The sequence below is a fragment of the Sceloporus undulatus genome, chromosome 2, assembly GCF_019175285.1.
Source record: "Sceloporus undulatus isolate JIND9_A2432 ecotype Alabama chromosome 2, SceUnd_v1.1, whole genome shotgun sequence".
Classification (NCBI taxonomy): Eukaryota; Metazoa; Chordata; class Lepidosauria; order Squamata; family Phrynosomatidae; genus Sceloporus; species Sceloporus undulatus.
The window spans coordinates 186,552,448-186,566,893 of NC_056523.1; the positions used below are offsets into that span (position 1 = coordinate 186,552,448).

Genomic DNA, 14,446 nt, shown 5'->3' on the forward strand with positions numbered 1-14,446 from the left:
ATTGACAATATGAGAATCATGCCAAGGTACTCAAATTGGTACAACAATTTGGTTTTGAGCTCGATGTCCTAGCCTTTAACAATGTGTGAAATCATTTCATCAATGTAATACCTACATAAATGCATGTCTTGGAACATAGCTGGATGGAACTCTTAAGTATAAGGATCCTAATTCGAGTTTGACCAGACCCTTCTCCAAGAAGCCTTGCCTAATGAGAAGTTTCACAGTTCAGAACTTCCTCTGTGCAAATTTCACACATGATTGTTCTGTGCAGAAAATGGCACTTTCTGCATGGATAATATTATTTCACTTCAAAAATATTAATTCCTATGCAGAAAATGCTGATTTCTGTACAAAACACCCACTTGCAAATTTAGAACAGAATAAGTCCCGAATTGCATACAGCCTTTGGAAACTGCACAGTTTTCATTGCTACCTTCGAGAAGACTCGTAGTGGAGAATTGCATCCTTATACACTGACTGTGTCTGAGTCCTTATGAATCCAAGTTGCTAACAGCTCATTAGGAGTATTCAGCTTCCAGTTTAGTCCACTTAGAGAAGCCACACTTTGATTCGGACACTCTGGGAGTCTGACTAAATCTTCAGCCCAAATCAGTCTGAGATTTGTCCTAATCTGAACTGCACTCCTGGGAGATCTTGGCATGGAGTTGGTCTTTGGGGCCATCAAGTTCAGGTTCCAGCCCCAGTGAATTTTTTGTGGATAAGGAGCTGGAAGTTCATTTACTCCCTCAAGATCCTTCAAGTCTTGGCTGGAAGGGGTGATATACAGCCAGTATCCTTCTCACTACCTGCACAGGTTTATTCTTTAACCCACCTCCAGAGGCTGCCCTCTTGGTAGTCAATACAAGTCAGCCAGAAAATGTTTGAGAACTCATCTCAGATACAGCTGAGCTGGTGAAGATTTGGGGGAGCTGTTCACCAGGGTATTGGGGTTGTGTTAATTTTCCTCCTTCTCTCAGCCATTAAGGCCACAAGAGGCTCATCACCTCCAAGGGTCTGTTTCCAGTCACAAGCACCACTGTCAGCCCCTCCTCTTGTTCACCTCCTCCCACTTGCTGACACTACTGCATCCTCTCCCTCACCCAAACCTTCCTGTCCTTCACTTGGCCCCCAATTTTGGGCCCAGTCTATTAAAGATTAAAAATCTTTAACATTTTGTCACAAATAATTGTATATTTATTTACTATTTCCTTTAAAATTCCCTGATTTTAGGATAGATGACAAAGAAACCCAATCATCAAACAATTACAATATCAAGAAAGACCGAAATAAGCTGCATCGTAGTTTGGTCCCAGGCCAATTCCAGACCATTCAGTTCCAGTATTTTGTACCAAGGGACTCCCCCCACCACTCGATTGGCTTTAGCTGCCCCCCTCAGCAGCCAATATTTCTTATTAGTAGTCCAGTATTTCTTATAATGGGCTGTTCCACCATTAGCTTGGTTTATGCTCTGTGAATGTAATGGCCTTTGGTGGATGACATAGCCAAGGCAGTGCAGGACATATTGTCACATCCTAGTTTGAGTCTTTAGTTGTTGACAGAAGCATTATTTTGCTTTTCAGTGTTGACGAAGGTAGGATCTAGGGTTACCAAATCTAAGGATCTGGCCCTGAGTTTCCAGTTTTTGTGAGTCACCTTTAAGCAGGGGACAGGGGCTGAATTCTCAAGTTTTGGTGGGCTCAGCTTCAGGCAAGAGGAAAAGACTGTGTGCAGATCTGAAGCTCATCTAGTACAGCATTTACTTGCTTCAATTTGCAAGTCTCAATTGATCTATGCATTTAGTTTCTTCCTTCCTTCCCAGTTGTTGCAGTGCCAGAGCTCGCCTTCTGGTCTGGTCTGCATCCACCTTCTGATTAGAAGCAATTGGACTAGATTCAATCTTCCTTATACTGTCTCCCTAAGTAACTTAGGGATCTGGGGACAGCCCTTTTAGCTAAGGCCCAAAACAGATGGGCTAAAAGGTGTGACTTCCAGCTGCTTTGGGAGTGTGGCATGGAGATGATGCACACCCCTGATGCAGCCAGAAGTCTCTCTGAGGCCACCAGCAAAAGGAGCGATGAAGGTCCTCTCCTTGCTGGTGGCCTGTTTGGTACAGCGGTAGTGGCTGTCTAGTTGCTGCTATCCCCAGCTGATCATGGGCTGATCCCAGCTGGAGCAGCCAGAGGCCACTCTAAGCTGTTCCTCTGCTTCATCTCTAAGGTTTGTGTCTTAATTTCCAGATAGGAAAAATTCATGTTTCCCTGTATATGTCTGTGCATGTATTTGAATGGCAAGCTGTGGGCAACTGTGCTTGGTACTTAATGCAAAATACCAGGGACCCTCCCAATGTTTTAGGATTTAGCTTCAAAACCTCAAGGCCTGGTATGATCCTGAGCTAGCAACCATGCTCTTATAAAGACTGTAACTCTCAGAAACTAGGATGAATATATGATCATCAGCCTGTCTTCATTCACTTCTGGAGGCTGCTTCATGGGCACAGGAAGCAGAGTAATTGGAGGAGATAGTACTTAGCTGTAGTATATCTAGTCCTACTTCTGCCTTCTTTCCCTTTGTATTTATGCGCCAAACAAAAAAGGAGAGTTTATTGTGCTCACTTTATTGAGAGTTTCAAGCAGAGGAACTCACAACCTCAGCCAAAATCAATACCCACCTCCTCACCCAGGGATGTTTAATTTGTAATCAACCTATTGCATGAGCAGAGGAGGCCAGGCTCCCCATCATGTGAGGAGCCAATGGGAAAAAAATGCTTGGGTGGAAGGTATGAGTTAAAAGCTAATTGCACAGGGAGAACTGGATATCACTATCTTCAAAGGTAAACCAAGAATTAGCTGAAAATTGATTGTACAAGGAGAATTCGGCATCACTTTCATCAAAGGATAATCAAGGGAAATGCTGGATTTAATTCAGGATGATTAGATTCACAATTTGCAGTCACGAGTCCATCCTGTAACATTGTTTGGTCTGCATTTCTTCCTCCAAGGTGACCTAAAAGTCAGAACAAGAGTATTACAAAAATTCACATAGTTACAGGTGATGTGGGTTTCTAACAATAATTTCTAGAAATTTCCTGGTGAGGGATCAGCCAGTTATCTACTCATGTATCTTTCCTGCTTCATGATGCATTGACATTCACTGTATTGCTTCCTTATCCTAAATGTCATGGCCAGCCACAAGGAGGACTCAGAGGATGACAAAGGAGGACTTGGCTCCTCAGGTGCAGGAGGAGTCTAAGGCTGTGCCAGGCCCCAGTTCTGCCTTGCCAGGTCTCATCTCTGCTCTCCCAGCCCGAGTGGATTTGGCTCAGCCAGATCCTAGCTCTGTGGGATCTTCTCCAATGGAGCCTGGGGTTCAGCAGCCCAGCCTTGCCCCAGTAGAAGTGCCAGACATGGGAGACAGAGCAGCAGGGCATTGAGGATCCTACCTTCAGCCAGAGGAGATTAGAAAGGGTGTGCCTTCGGCGTTCCGAGAGACTTGCTGAGAAACGCTCATTAGCCACTCAGCAGCTGTGATAAAGGAGCTAGATATAAGACACCTGGCAGATGCTGAGCTCTTGTCAGAGACTATTTGTTCTCATTAGCGAACGCTGCTGGATCTGACTCCTTGCCTCCTAGACCTTTGACTGAGTTGGAATCCTTGACCTCGGACTGGACTCGTTGACCAACTCTCTGGAAGTATTGCTCTCTGTAATCCTCAACTTTGGACTGGCTAGTGGCTTACTCTCTTCAGACTTTGTTTGGCATTGTTGCTGGAGGAACTGCCTCTTGGCAGCTCTGCGTGTTTACCTTTTGCCCAGCAGGGTCTTATTGCACAAGAGACATGGAGGAGGAGGAGGAGGAGGAGGAGGATGCTGACACACCTACCTTCAGCCAGAAAAGGTCTAAAAGGGTGTGCCTCTGCCGTTCGAGGAGGCTTTATGAAAAACACTTTTTAATAAACAAACAGTTGTGCTTCTTGGACACAGAGATACAAAGCAAGACTTCTGGATAAAGGCTACAGTCAACAATATGGTAAGGACTACAATGAGGTCTTTGCCAAAGTATTCATACACACAACAATCAGAACTCTCTTAGCTGTTGCAGCCCACAAGAAAATGCATGTTCAACACCTGGATGTCTGGGCAGTTTTTCTTTATGGTGATATCTCTGAGCAACTACTGTATATATGGAACAACTTCCAGGATCGCAAGTTCCTGGAAAAGAACATTTAGAATGCAAACTGCAAAAGAGCATTTATAGTTTGAAACAGGCCACCATGGAGTAAGAAACTGAACCAGATTCTTGTCAAAGAGGGGCTCACCCCAGGCACTGTTGGCTAATGTGTATACAAGAAGTTCACAAATAATAAGTGGACTTATGTTGATGATCTGCTCATATGCAGGGAAGAACAGCAGATAGTAAAGAGATAATCCAGAATCTCAACTAAGGGGCTGATACCAAGAATTTGGGAGACATCTCACACTATCTTGGAGTACAAATAGAAAGAAGCAGTGGTGAAAGTTTCTTCCTTAATCAAAGGCAGAAGATAATGGATCTTTTGGATTGATCTGAAAGATGCAAATGATATGCTAACTCCCATGAAAGTAGGATTCTTAAAGGACATTAAGGAAAACTTGCACTTTTCCACCTCTGACTGTTGTGGGAGATGAGAATCCTATATGCATATGCACGTGCACACACACTGAGAAAAAGGCACATGGAAAGAGTGTGAGGAAGAGGAGATTTTTAAAGGAAAGCTTTTTGATTCTAAGCAAGCAATTTACATTAGCAAAAAGGTATCTTGTTCATAAAGTCATCTTCCTTCAGGAATTACATAAAAGTAGTTAAAAAGTTATTAACAGCCTAGGTCATATTCAGTCAAGGTTAAAAAGAACATAAACCCTAATGCAATCAGCTAAATATTCCTGTTCTACTAACTATACAGATGGTATTTTGAGTCTTGGTTGTTCATGAGAAGCTGGAAGTCTGTGTGTCCTTATCCAGCCTGCAAACAAACTTCCCTAGGTGAGGCAGGTGCCTTATTCCCAAAGTCCCAGTCTCCCCCTTTCTCTATGCCATGTGGCATCTCAAAATTTTATAACCTCTCACTGGCAAGTATTTCAAAGCTGTAACACTTCTGCCCAACTGGTCAACTTCACTGGACAACTGTCTCTTGTGATTTCTTATTCCTTGATTATGCTGATCCCCCAATAAATGCAATTTAAAACCAACACATCATTAATCCCTGGTTTATCTGGAGGAGAGACTATACCCTTCAGCTATGTTGTCCAGATAATGAGAGAGTCCATTACCACACCATACATTTGTTAACACTCACCAGGGACTCATCTTGCGACGAATAACCTTTTTAAGGCATTTAATATCATCTCTGATGTCATCATTAATGAAAGCTGCCAAAAGATTTGACACAGAACATAATGAATTTTTTCAGGTTTACATATAAAGTTCAGAAGATCTTAGTTCACCATTCAGTTCAGACAAAAGTAATTTGCACTGCCTCCGCAACGTTGAGACAACCGCCGGTGAAATCTCACCTATACAGTAACAAATGTTGGACAAGAAAATTCCTTGTTTATATTGTGCTGGGGAAAATGAGATGGGAGGATTTGCATTTGAATTTCATTGTGAGAATGTAGTTTATGTGACCTTTGCTGAAACAATAGAAGATGCTCAGCATAATAAAATGATCAAGATCATGGTTATGAATGCTAAACATTCAGACAGAGCAGCCTCAATAAAGATACTTACTTTGGCAACTGAGCTTAATCTTTGCAGAGAGAAAACTTTTGAAGTGGCATGGATGGAGAAGCTGAAGCCAGATATCAATGTCAAGGAGTACATGAAACAAGTAATGCTCTTTATTAATGGAGTTTAGAGCAGGGCTATGTTCTGTGGACAAGTACCAGTCTTCAAGCTACTAGCTACTGGACCATGCTGAATTTCAAGGAAAGAAAGTAAGTGTTGTAGTCAATGGGAGCAAATATGATCCCATATGATCCTACTCAAAAGTTGAGATCCTCAGAGGTGGCCCTGTGGTGTCCCAACACCTTGTGACATCGTGTTAGTATGTACATGTAACCGGACTTTGTAACAACATGCAAACTGTGGGGCTACCTAGCAAAGGAAGTGTAAACCAGCTCCATCTCTTTTGAGCTTCAGGTGGGCAACTTAAACAGTACTGCTCTGTATGGCCTTTAATGTTTGAAATGTTTCTGTTTCAACAGTTTCGAAATTGTATTTAATGATTGTATTTAAAAATTGTAAAATATATTTTTATATTAAAAAAATCTTATGTATGTACTCTTTTGCTTTATTTGTTCATTGCTTGAGGAGCTTTTGTGGGCTGAGAGGCAAAATAAAAATACATCAGATAAATAAACATGGTACCAAATCCCTGGACCCTACCAGACCCACACATTAGATAACTTAAGAAGCACTGGTTGAAAAGACAGGTAATCTAAATCAAGTATTCCTTTAACATTTGGTTGACTGAAGCTGTCTTAATACTGAAACATCTCAGGCAGCTGGGCAACTGTTGCTGGTGTATGTATTTGGATTGCTTGATTACTACGTTCTCTCAATTGTGTTACTTCTTCCTTTATTCCCTACTCTTTATTCTTCTGCTTAATTGAGCAATAGAATATGTCAACCGGACTCAACACTGGGAACTAATTCTTATTCTATGCTAAATATAACAAAGACAATCTGTTGAAGAGGCATTTCCTGCTCTCTCGATCTCTGCCCAATATTGGAGAGAATGGAGAAGAAGAGGGCAACATATTGCATAATGCTGCCCATCTCAGTCCCAGAAGTGGGTTTGGCGACAGAATAGGAAGCAATGGATTGGAGAGATAATGTTCTTCATTGGAATTTCCAGCAATGCAAATCCCTGCCTTTCAGACTAGATGGGTCTGATAAGTAAATTGGCCTTACTTTTCCCTCTGCACAGGGACGTAGCTAGGATTTTAGGAAGAGGGGGGTCCAGACTAAGTGCCATCATTATAATGGGGCTTGAGTGCGGCGGCGCAGCAGCACACACCATTCATTTTTCTAATGGAAAGGGGGGGGTTTGGACCCCCAGATCCCCCCCCCCTTGGCTACATCCCTGCTCTGCACTGTTAGTAGCAAGAACCTCCATGCCAAATGGTGAGTTAGGGAGGAGAAAAGATTGAAACTGTTGGTGTGAGTAGAGCAAGGGGCACCTCTAGAATGTGGAAATATGTGCTGGTATATTTTGTGTGATATTGGGGCATATGCAGTAGCAGCTGGTGGTTTTCATGTTGATGACGCAATGCATCCAATCCAGTTTTTAGTCTGAACTTTAAATTAGTTGTCTCAGGCTGCATCTACACTGCAGAATTCATGCAGTTTGACCCTGCTTTAACTGCCATGTCTGAATGCTATGGAATTCTGAGATTTTTAGTTTTGTGAGATATTTAGCCTTCTCTCTCAGAGAGCTCTCATGCCACAACAAACCCCAGAATTCAATAGCATTGAGTCATAATAGTCAAAGCAGTGTCATAATGTATTAATTCTGCAGTGTGGCAGCAGCTTTAGTTTTTAAGCTCTGTTGTCAAAATAGGTTCAACATGAGGATAGTTCCTTCAAATTCTGGAGTAAAACCCAGAGCAGATGCACCATCCAGTGACACAGAAGCCACCAGGTACCACTGTTTGGCTGTTTTCTGAGGACCTTTTTATACTACACAATAACACCACTGCGTTTCCACTTTAACTACTATGGGTTTGTAATTTGGGCAATGGCATTAGAGAAGCTCCCCAGCTGCAGATTCACACTTCCTACACTGCAAATCCCAGAATTCCACAGGATAGATCCATGGCAGTTAAGGGGAATCATAGCGCTATACTATACATAGGGCCCTTGGTATCCTTTGGGTTTTGGTTTCAGGACCCCCTCCCTGTGAATATCAAAATCTGTGGATGCTGAAGTCCCATTATATACAATGGCATAGTAAAATGACATCCCTTATATAGAACAGAAAATCAAAGTTTTCTTTTTGGAATTTTTGTTTGTGAATATTTCCAACCTGTGGTTGCAGAATCTGTGGATATAGAGGGCCAACTATAATTTGGTAGTGTGAAAGGGCCCTGAGTGGGGAAGTAGGCAGTTTAGTGGCAACCCGGGAATGGTTTGCGTGTGTTGTATGAGAAAATAAAGTGAGGACAGAGAATGGTTCACTGGAGGGTGGGGAAGCTAGGGCCTTCCCTCACAAACACAATCCATGCAATCTATCTGGGAAGTTTCACAGGCCTTTTGCTCATCTCACAAGAGCACATCGCTTACCATTGCATGAACTTTTGCAGTTGTTGGCTGATTTGTTCTTCCCGTCAGAACACCACAAGCGGCTGTTGATTTGAAAAAGCCCATAGTTGACAGTCCCATCTTGGTTTGGTCTCTTCACAGCTTTGGTGTCATAGCCACTCTCATGATAAATCATACACATATCTGGAGGGGTGGAGGAAGGTAAGCGTGAAAAGGTGCCGTGTAAAAATAAAGGGAAGAAAGAGAGTCATGCCATTTAAAGAAAAACAATCACACATTTTCAAATAAAAAGTACTCTAGCTATTCAGGAAAAGACAGTGCTTGAACAGAACATCGTTAAGTAGAAATTTCCATGTAGTTTTCCAGAGAGATGAAAGAAGAAAGGATTTTCAAAAGTGAAGTCGAAGGTATTTGGGAAATATAATTTCCTATTTCAGGGGGAATATTTCAGTATAGCTAGTAAAGCAACTGCCTCGGGTGCCAGGTGCAATGGGATAGTAATCTGTTTCCCAAATGTTCTTCCTGAGTATCCTCTAGGCCAATGGCTCCCAAATTCTGGTCCTCTAGATATTTTGGATTTCAGCTCCCAGGATCCTGACTGTTGGCCAAGGTAGCTGGGACCTCTAGAAGCTGAAGTCCAAAGCACTGGGATGACAAAAGCTTGGGAATGACTGTTCCAGCCTTTTCTCCTTGGGATAGAGGGGCTTGTCTTCCATCCCTTAAACTGGCCTGCTGCCATTTGTGGGTCATGAAGGCCATGAGGCTTGGGACCTCAGTCCTGTTTTGGCTGGAATTGCACTCCCTCTGAAAGATCAAGTTTGCACTCTGGAGATGCTCTTGGACCCAGTATTGCTTCTGGAAAGCCAGACAGCATCTGTGGCTAGGAGTGCCTTTGCCCAACACTGGCTGGTGTTCAGCTGGCACACCAGCCGATGTTGGGCAAAGGCACTCCTGGCCTCAGATGCTATCTGGCTCCATCAAAAAGAGATGCAACTCCATCCAAAAGAGGGTTGAGGTCCCATGATTAAAAAGAAGAAGATTTAGGCACAATGGTTCATGTTTTAATTACTGCTTATATAAACTAATGTAATATATTTTATATAGTTCTGTTTTTGAAAAGTGTCCTGAAATTACAGCTATTTCATAATGTGGTAGCTAGGCTACTCATATCACTGGTCTTGTACTACACCTGCTGACATCCATTCTTTTCCTGAACTCAATTTAAGATGCTGGTTTTGACCTGCCTCTAAACTGGTATTTCTCAAAGTGGCAGCCCTTGGACTGGTTCCAGTCCATGAGCCATTGGCTGCCAATTTACAGAGATCTTCTAGGAAAGAAAGAAACAGTTGTATTCAATGGTAACAAATATAGCACCAGTCTCTGACACATTAGGAAGCATGAGAAGCATTGCCTGGGGTCAACATATCTGAAAGCCTCCTCCCACTTGAGCTTGCCTGAAATTTGACACACTCACCAGAGAACCAATTGTGTGTCCTACCACCCAGAAAGCCTACCTTCCAACTGTCAGATGAAAACTGGGACATGTGTACCTAAACAATATCAGAGTGTGAACAAAATGGCAAAAAAGTAGTTGAAAACAAATGGAATGACAAAAGATTGATCAGATTTGTCCTTGCCAAATTGTTCTTGAAACAGGGCCTCCTTGTCTTGGCACCTGAGCTGTGGTATCCTGTCCCCCAAAGGGATATTAATCCATTCCTACTGAACTTCTGGCAAGCCCCTGAAACTGTGTTGTTTCACATAGCTTTCTGTTCTTGGTGTGTGTTTCTGTCTAGTTTTCAAAAATGTAATGTTGATCAGAATGTTTGGTTTGTTTGGGTAGTCTGTTGGGGTGAGAGGTAATAAAATAATACTAATATTACAGAATTCCAATGACTTCACTGGAATAAGGTTCAGTAGCTGGTAAACTCTGCTCCTGTACATAGAATGAGGTTGTGGAATGAGTGGAGGGTGGGGGAAGACAGCATCCTGTTCTTGGCATCAGGCAACAAAATGTCTTGGGATGTTCTTAGTTCTGTGTCACTCTTTTCTCTTTGCATACAGTGCCTGCTCCCACTAGATTTCTCCAGGTAGCAACAGAGTCCTCATGTATCAGTGTTCCTGAAATCTTATTTTCCAGGAGCTGTTCCAGTCTCCCATCCTTCTCAGAAATCTTTGGCTCACCACATTGGGGGAATTTGTCTCCATATTGTCTCCATATTAAATTTTATCTTTATATTGAAAAGAGGTCAATACCAGGTGCTCTAGGCTACATTTCAGAGGAAAGAACTGGGAAAACTACCTCTGAGATTTCCTTGCCTAAGAAACCCCTATGAAATTAATGAGGTCACCATTACATCCACAGGTGACTTGAAGACACATACACATACAAACACACAATAGTTGAAGTCTGAGGAATTAGACATTTAAGGGAGATGCAGCCTCTTTTCTTTTAAAACAACAACAGCAGCAACAGCAGCAGCAAACAGTCCTGAATAATATATGATGGACAGCCTTAATCCTCTTTTATAAGGAAAAGAGGTGTCAACAACCAGTGTGTAATTCTTTTAGTAAAAAGATATAAAGCAGAGAGACCTTGCAAGCATGTCCCACTACTACTTACCACTCCCAAAAAATTGGGCGCTGGTGATCCTAAGGAGTGCTGTCACGAAATGATCTTGGGGTCTACATGCCAGTCACAGGCTGCACTTTCCCCACTCCTCGTGTAGAGGGTCAATACAGAACTGCGGTGTGGTGATAACTTGTGTCCCTATTTGGTTCTCCTACCCCACCAAAATAAAATAAAATAAAAGAGTGGAAGTGGAAGCCTTGAGGATGTGGGTTCATGGCCATGGACTGTTGCTTTGGAAAAGAGCCCCCTCTCCGTGACATTTCATGTCAGCTCTAACCCTCTCCCCACAAAATATATATCGCATAGTAAAAAATGGAAGAAAAGGATGAGCAAACTCACAGAGGTCCAGGCTATAACCAAAGTATCCATCCATTTCATTGTGTTTCAGCAATTTGGCCAGTTCACATTTGTCAAACTTCTTGCCTTCGCTTACTGCAATAAAGAGGCAGAAGAGAATGAAAGCTAAAGCTTTCATCTTTGCAACTCCCTGCTGTATGATGCAGGGATGCCTTCAGATTCCCAGTGACTTTTATAGCCAACCCTTCTGGCAACCATCATCTGCTTACATGGCAAACAGAACATCTATTATAAAGCAAAATAAGGAGCAATGTATCAAGGCAATAAGAAATGTCTTAATTCCAGACCAGCAGGTCACTCACTTGGCAAGAGGGTGCCAAAGAAAGAGGAAACAACTGCCATACAAATATCTCAGGAATACCTTAACTTTTAATTGCCATTTTTAACCAAAGACAAAATATTTTTAACCAATAGATTTTTAACCAAGACAAAATAAGTGTACATGTAAAGATAAAAAATGGTTTAAAAACTACACATACTAATCATTGCCTACTCAGTGGGGAAAAGACAAAAAGGTAAGAAATCATGGAAAAACAAACTATTCCTCTCACCACTGTCAACAACATAAAAACAAATTTATTTATTTATTTCGGTTTTATTTCTCCTTTCTTTCACTTTCCTCTGTAAGGCTCTCTAAAGTGGCTTAACTACAATTTAGTTTCAAAACTTATAGCCCAGTGCAAAAACCATAGTACAACCAGAGTGTAGCAGCAACAGAATAGCAAAGCTAAGCCAGGAAACATTTAGGGGTAGTTGTGTTGGCCATATAGAAATCCAAAAATATGAAAAATCCACTAAACAGTGATGCCTTTATTGGGCTAACCAAAATGCACAATATACATGTTGCAAGCTTTTGAAGTTCCACTGGCTTCTTCATTAGGCAAGATGCTAAAAACCATACAGAAGAAGAAAAAATGATATTGTTAGTCATAGGCCTGCATTTTGCTGTTTTTGTTCTTAGTTCAGAAGTGGTCAGGCAGGCAGCGTCCCCACTCCTCCCCGTTACCAGTGTTTAGTGCTGGTCTGTTGAGGCCCTAAGAATGGGAAGGACAGCTATGAAAGAATTAGAAAAGATCCAAAAGAGCAAAGATATACAACTGAGCATGAAAGTTAAAATTTTACAAGCGATTGTATTCTCCATTTCTATGTCTGGATGCAAGAGCTGCACAATGAAGAAAATAGATTAAGGAAAAGAAATTCATTTAAGATATGGTGCTGAAGAGGAGTGCTGAGGACATCACGGACAACCAAAAACCCCCCAAAAATGGGTCCTCCTAGAACAGATCAAACTTGAAAGCTCTCTGGAAGCAAAAATACTCTGGCCACATCATGAAGGCATGACTCACTAGAAAAGGCAATAATGCTAGGAAAGATGGATGGATGCAGAAAGAGAGGAAGCCTACAGTGATTCCCAGACTCTAGTCCTCCAGGTGTTTTGGATTTCACCTCCCAGAAGCCACAGCCATTTTGGCCAATAGTCTGGGATTCTGGGAGCTGAAGTTCAAAACACCTGGAAGATCAGAATTTGGGAATCACTGTGCTATATGGATGGATTCTATTATGGAGGCCACAGGTATGAATCTGCAAGAACTAACAAGAATAGTGGAAGACAGCAAATCTTGGGCCTTAAGCAGATGGGGTAAAAGGAGCAGCCAGAGGCCACTTCTGCCCTGATCACTATGGGACTGCACCAACCTGCTCCCAATGTGAGACGCCGCTAAGGTCCTGAACCAGGCCACCAAAAAGGAGTATTTTTTTCTACTCATTTTTACCCTGGCTATTCCGGGTTGGGGCAGATCTGGTTGCATTCTAGGCATATAAATACCACACCTTCAAAGTGGCCTGACAATGTCCCTTTTGGCCTGTCTGTTTGAGGTCTATTAGATGTTTCATCCACAGGATTGCTATGAGTTGAGATCAACTTGAGGGTAGTTAACAACAACGAAAGCAGACATGAACACTAACTGACCACTATAAAGATCTGAAAGAACTGCATTACCACACCCAGCCCTGTGAAAATTTAGGGCAAAGGACATGATTTGCATCTTTCTGGATCCTATTACATTCTTTCCCACTCTCACAACTGTATAACTAGGATTTATAACCTGAAGCTTTAATAATATCACTCTGCACTGCATCTGAAGAAGTGGATTTATTTATAGCCACAAAAGCTCATGCAAAAATAACAACCAGTTACCGGTAGTTTTTTTAAAACTTATCCTGAGCAATGGAAGATCTTTGTTTCATGGTTGAACATAAAATTGGTTTATTATACTATATTATATAGATATGTTCCTGGGAATCATTTCTTTAGCAGAAAAATTTGGTGCCAAAGGCAGAGGTATAATAAAAGAATGGAGATAAGTTCCTGCACCACAAAAAATGAAAACACTTTGAATCTTTTAGAATTAACTTTGGAAGGTACTTCCAAAATGCATCCAGGGATAATTTTCTTTTCTTTTTTCAGCCTCCACTTCTCTTTTGATTTCTGTTTGAAGGCCAGACTTATAGATGTATGCTTTTTTACCATGTTGGTGGGACACTGCTGATGCAGGCTTCTCTGCTTTCCACCTTTTTCTCTGCCATGCTGTCAACACATGCTCAGTAAGGGAATCTGGTGGTAACTGTGCCTTCTTGGTTGTTGCTCCTAGGTTTTGGAGCTTCCTCACGAGGGAGGTTTGATCTGCCCCCTGTCTCTTCTATGTTTTTGCTGGCAGGCAAAGATCTTGTTTGAACAGGCCTTCAGACTTGGCTGACCATCCTCTTGTACTTCTTACTTTTTAAAGTGCTTTATTTTAATTTATGCTGTAAGCTTCTTTGAACCCTATTAAGGAGAAAGGAGAGTATCAATAAAATAAATAAATAATAAGAGATAACATTAAATTATTGAAGTACCATATATAATTGTGTATAAGCCGACCTCGTGTATAAGTCGAGGGAAGGTTTTAGGGTCAAAATCATAGATTTTGATATGACTCGTGGATAAGATGGGGGTAAACAGGGGAGAAGAAGATTTTAACATAGGATTTAGAAGGAAGGAACTGGAGGGATATGTAGTGCTTGCTGGGAGAAAGCTTTTCCATGGGACTGGGAAGGAACTAGGAGGAAATGTAGTGCTTGCTGGGCAGGGACAGAAAGAGGAGGAGGAAGAGGAAGA

General features: G+C 41.9%; 1 protein-coding gene across 1 annotated transcript; it reads right to left on the reverse strand.

Annotated features, from left to right (window-relative positions):
* Nucleotides 1-2,939: 2,939 nt before the first annotated feature.
* On the reverse strand, nt 2,940-11,407 carry LOC121920486 (lysozyme C-like). The gene is made up of 4 exons (XM_042447626.1): nt 11,272-11,407; nt 8,322-8,483; nt 5,335-5,407; nt 2,940-3,006 (listed from the first exon to the last, which is right to left on the reverse strand). The coding sequence occupies exons 1-4, from the start codon at nt 11,405-11,407 to the stop codon at nt 2,940-2,942; spliced, it is 438 nt and encodes a 145-aa protein (XP_042303560.1).
* Nucleotides 11,408-14,446: the final 3,039 nt, after the last annotated feature.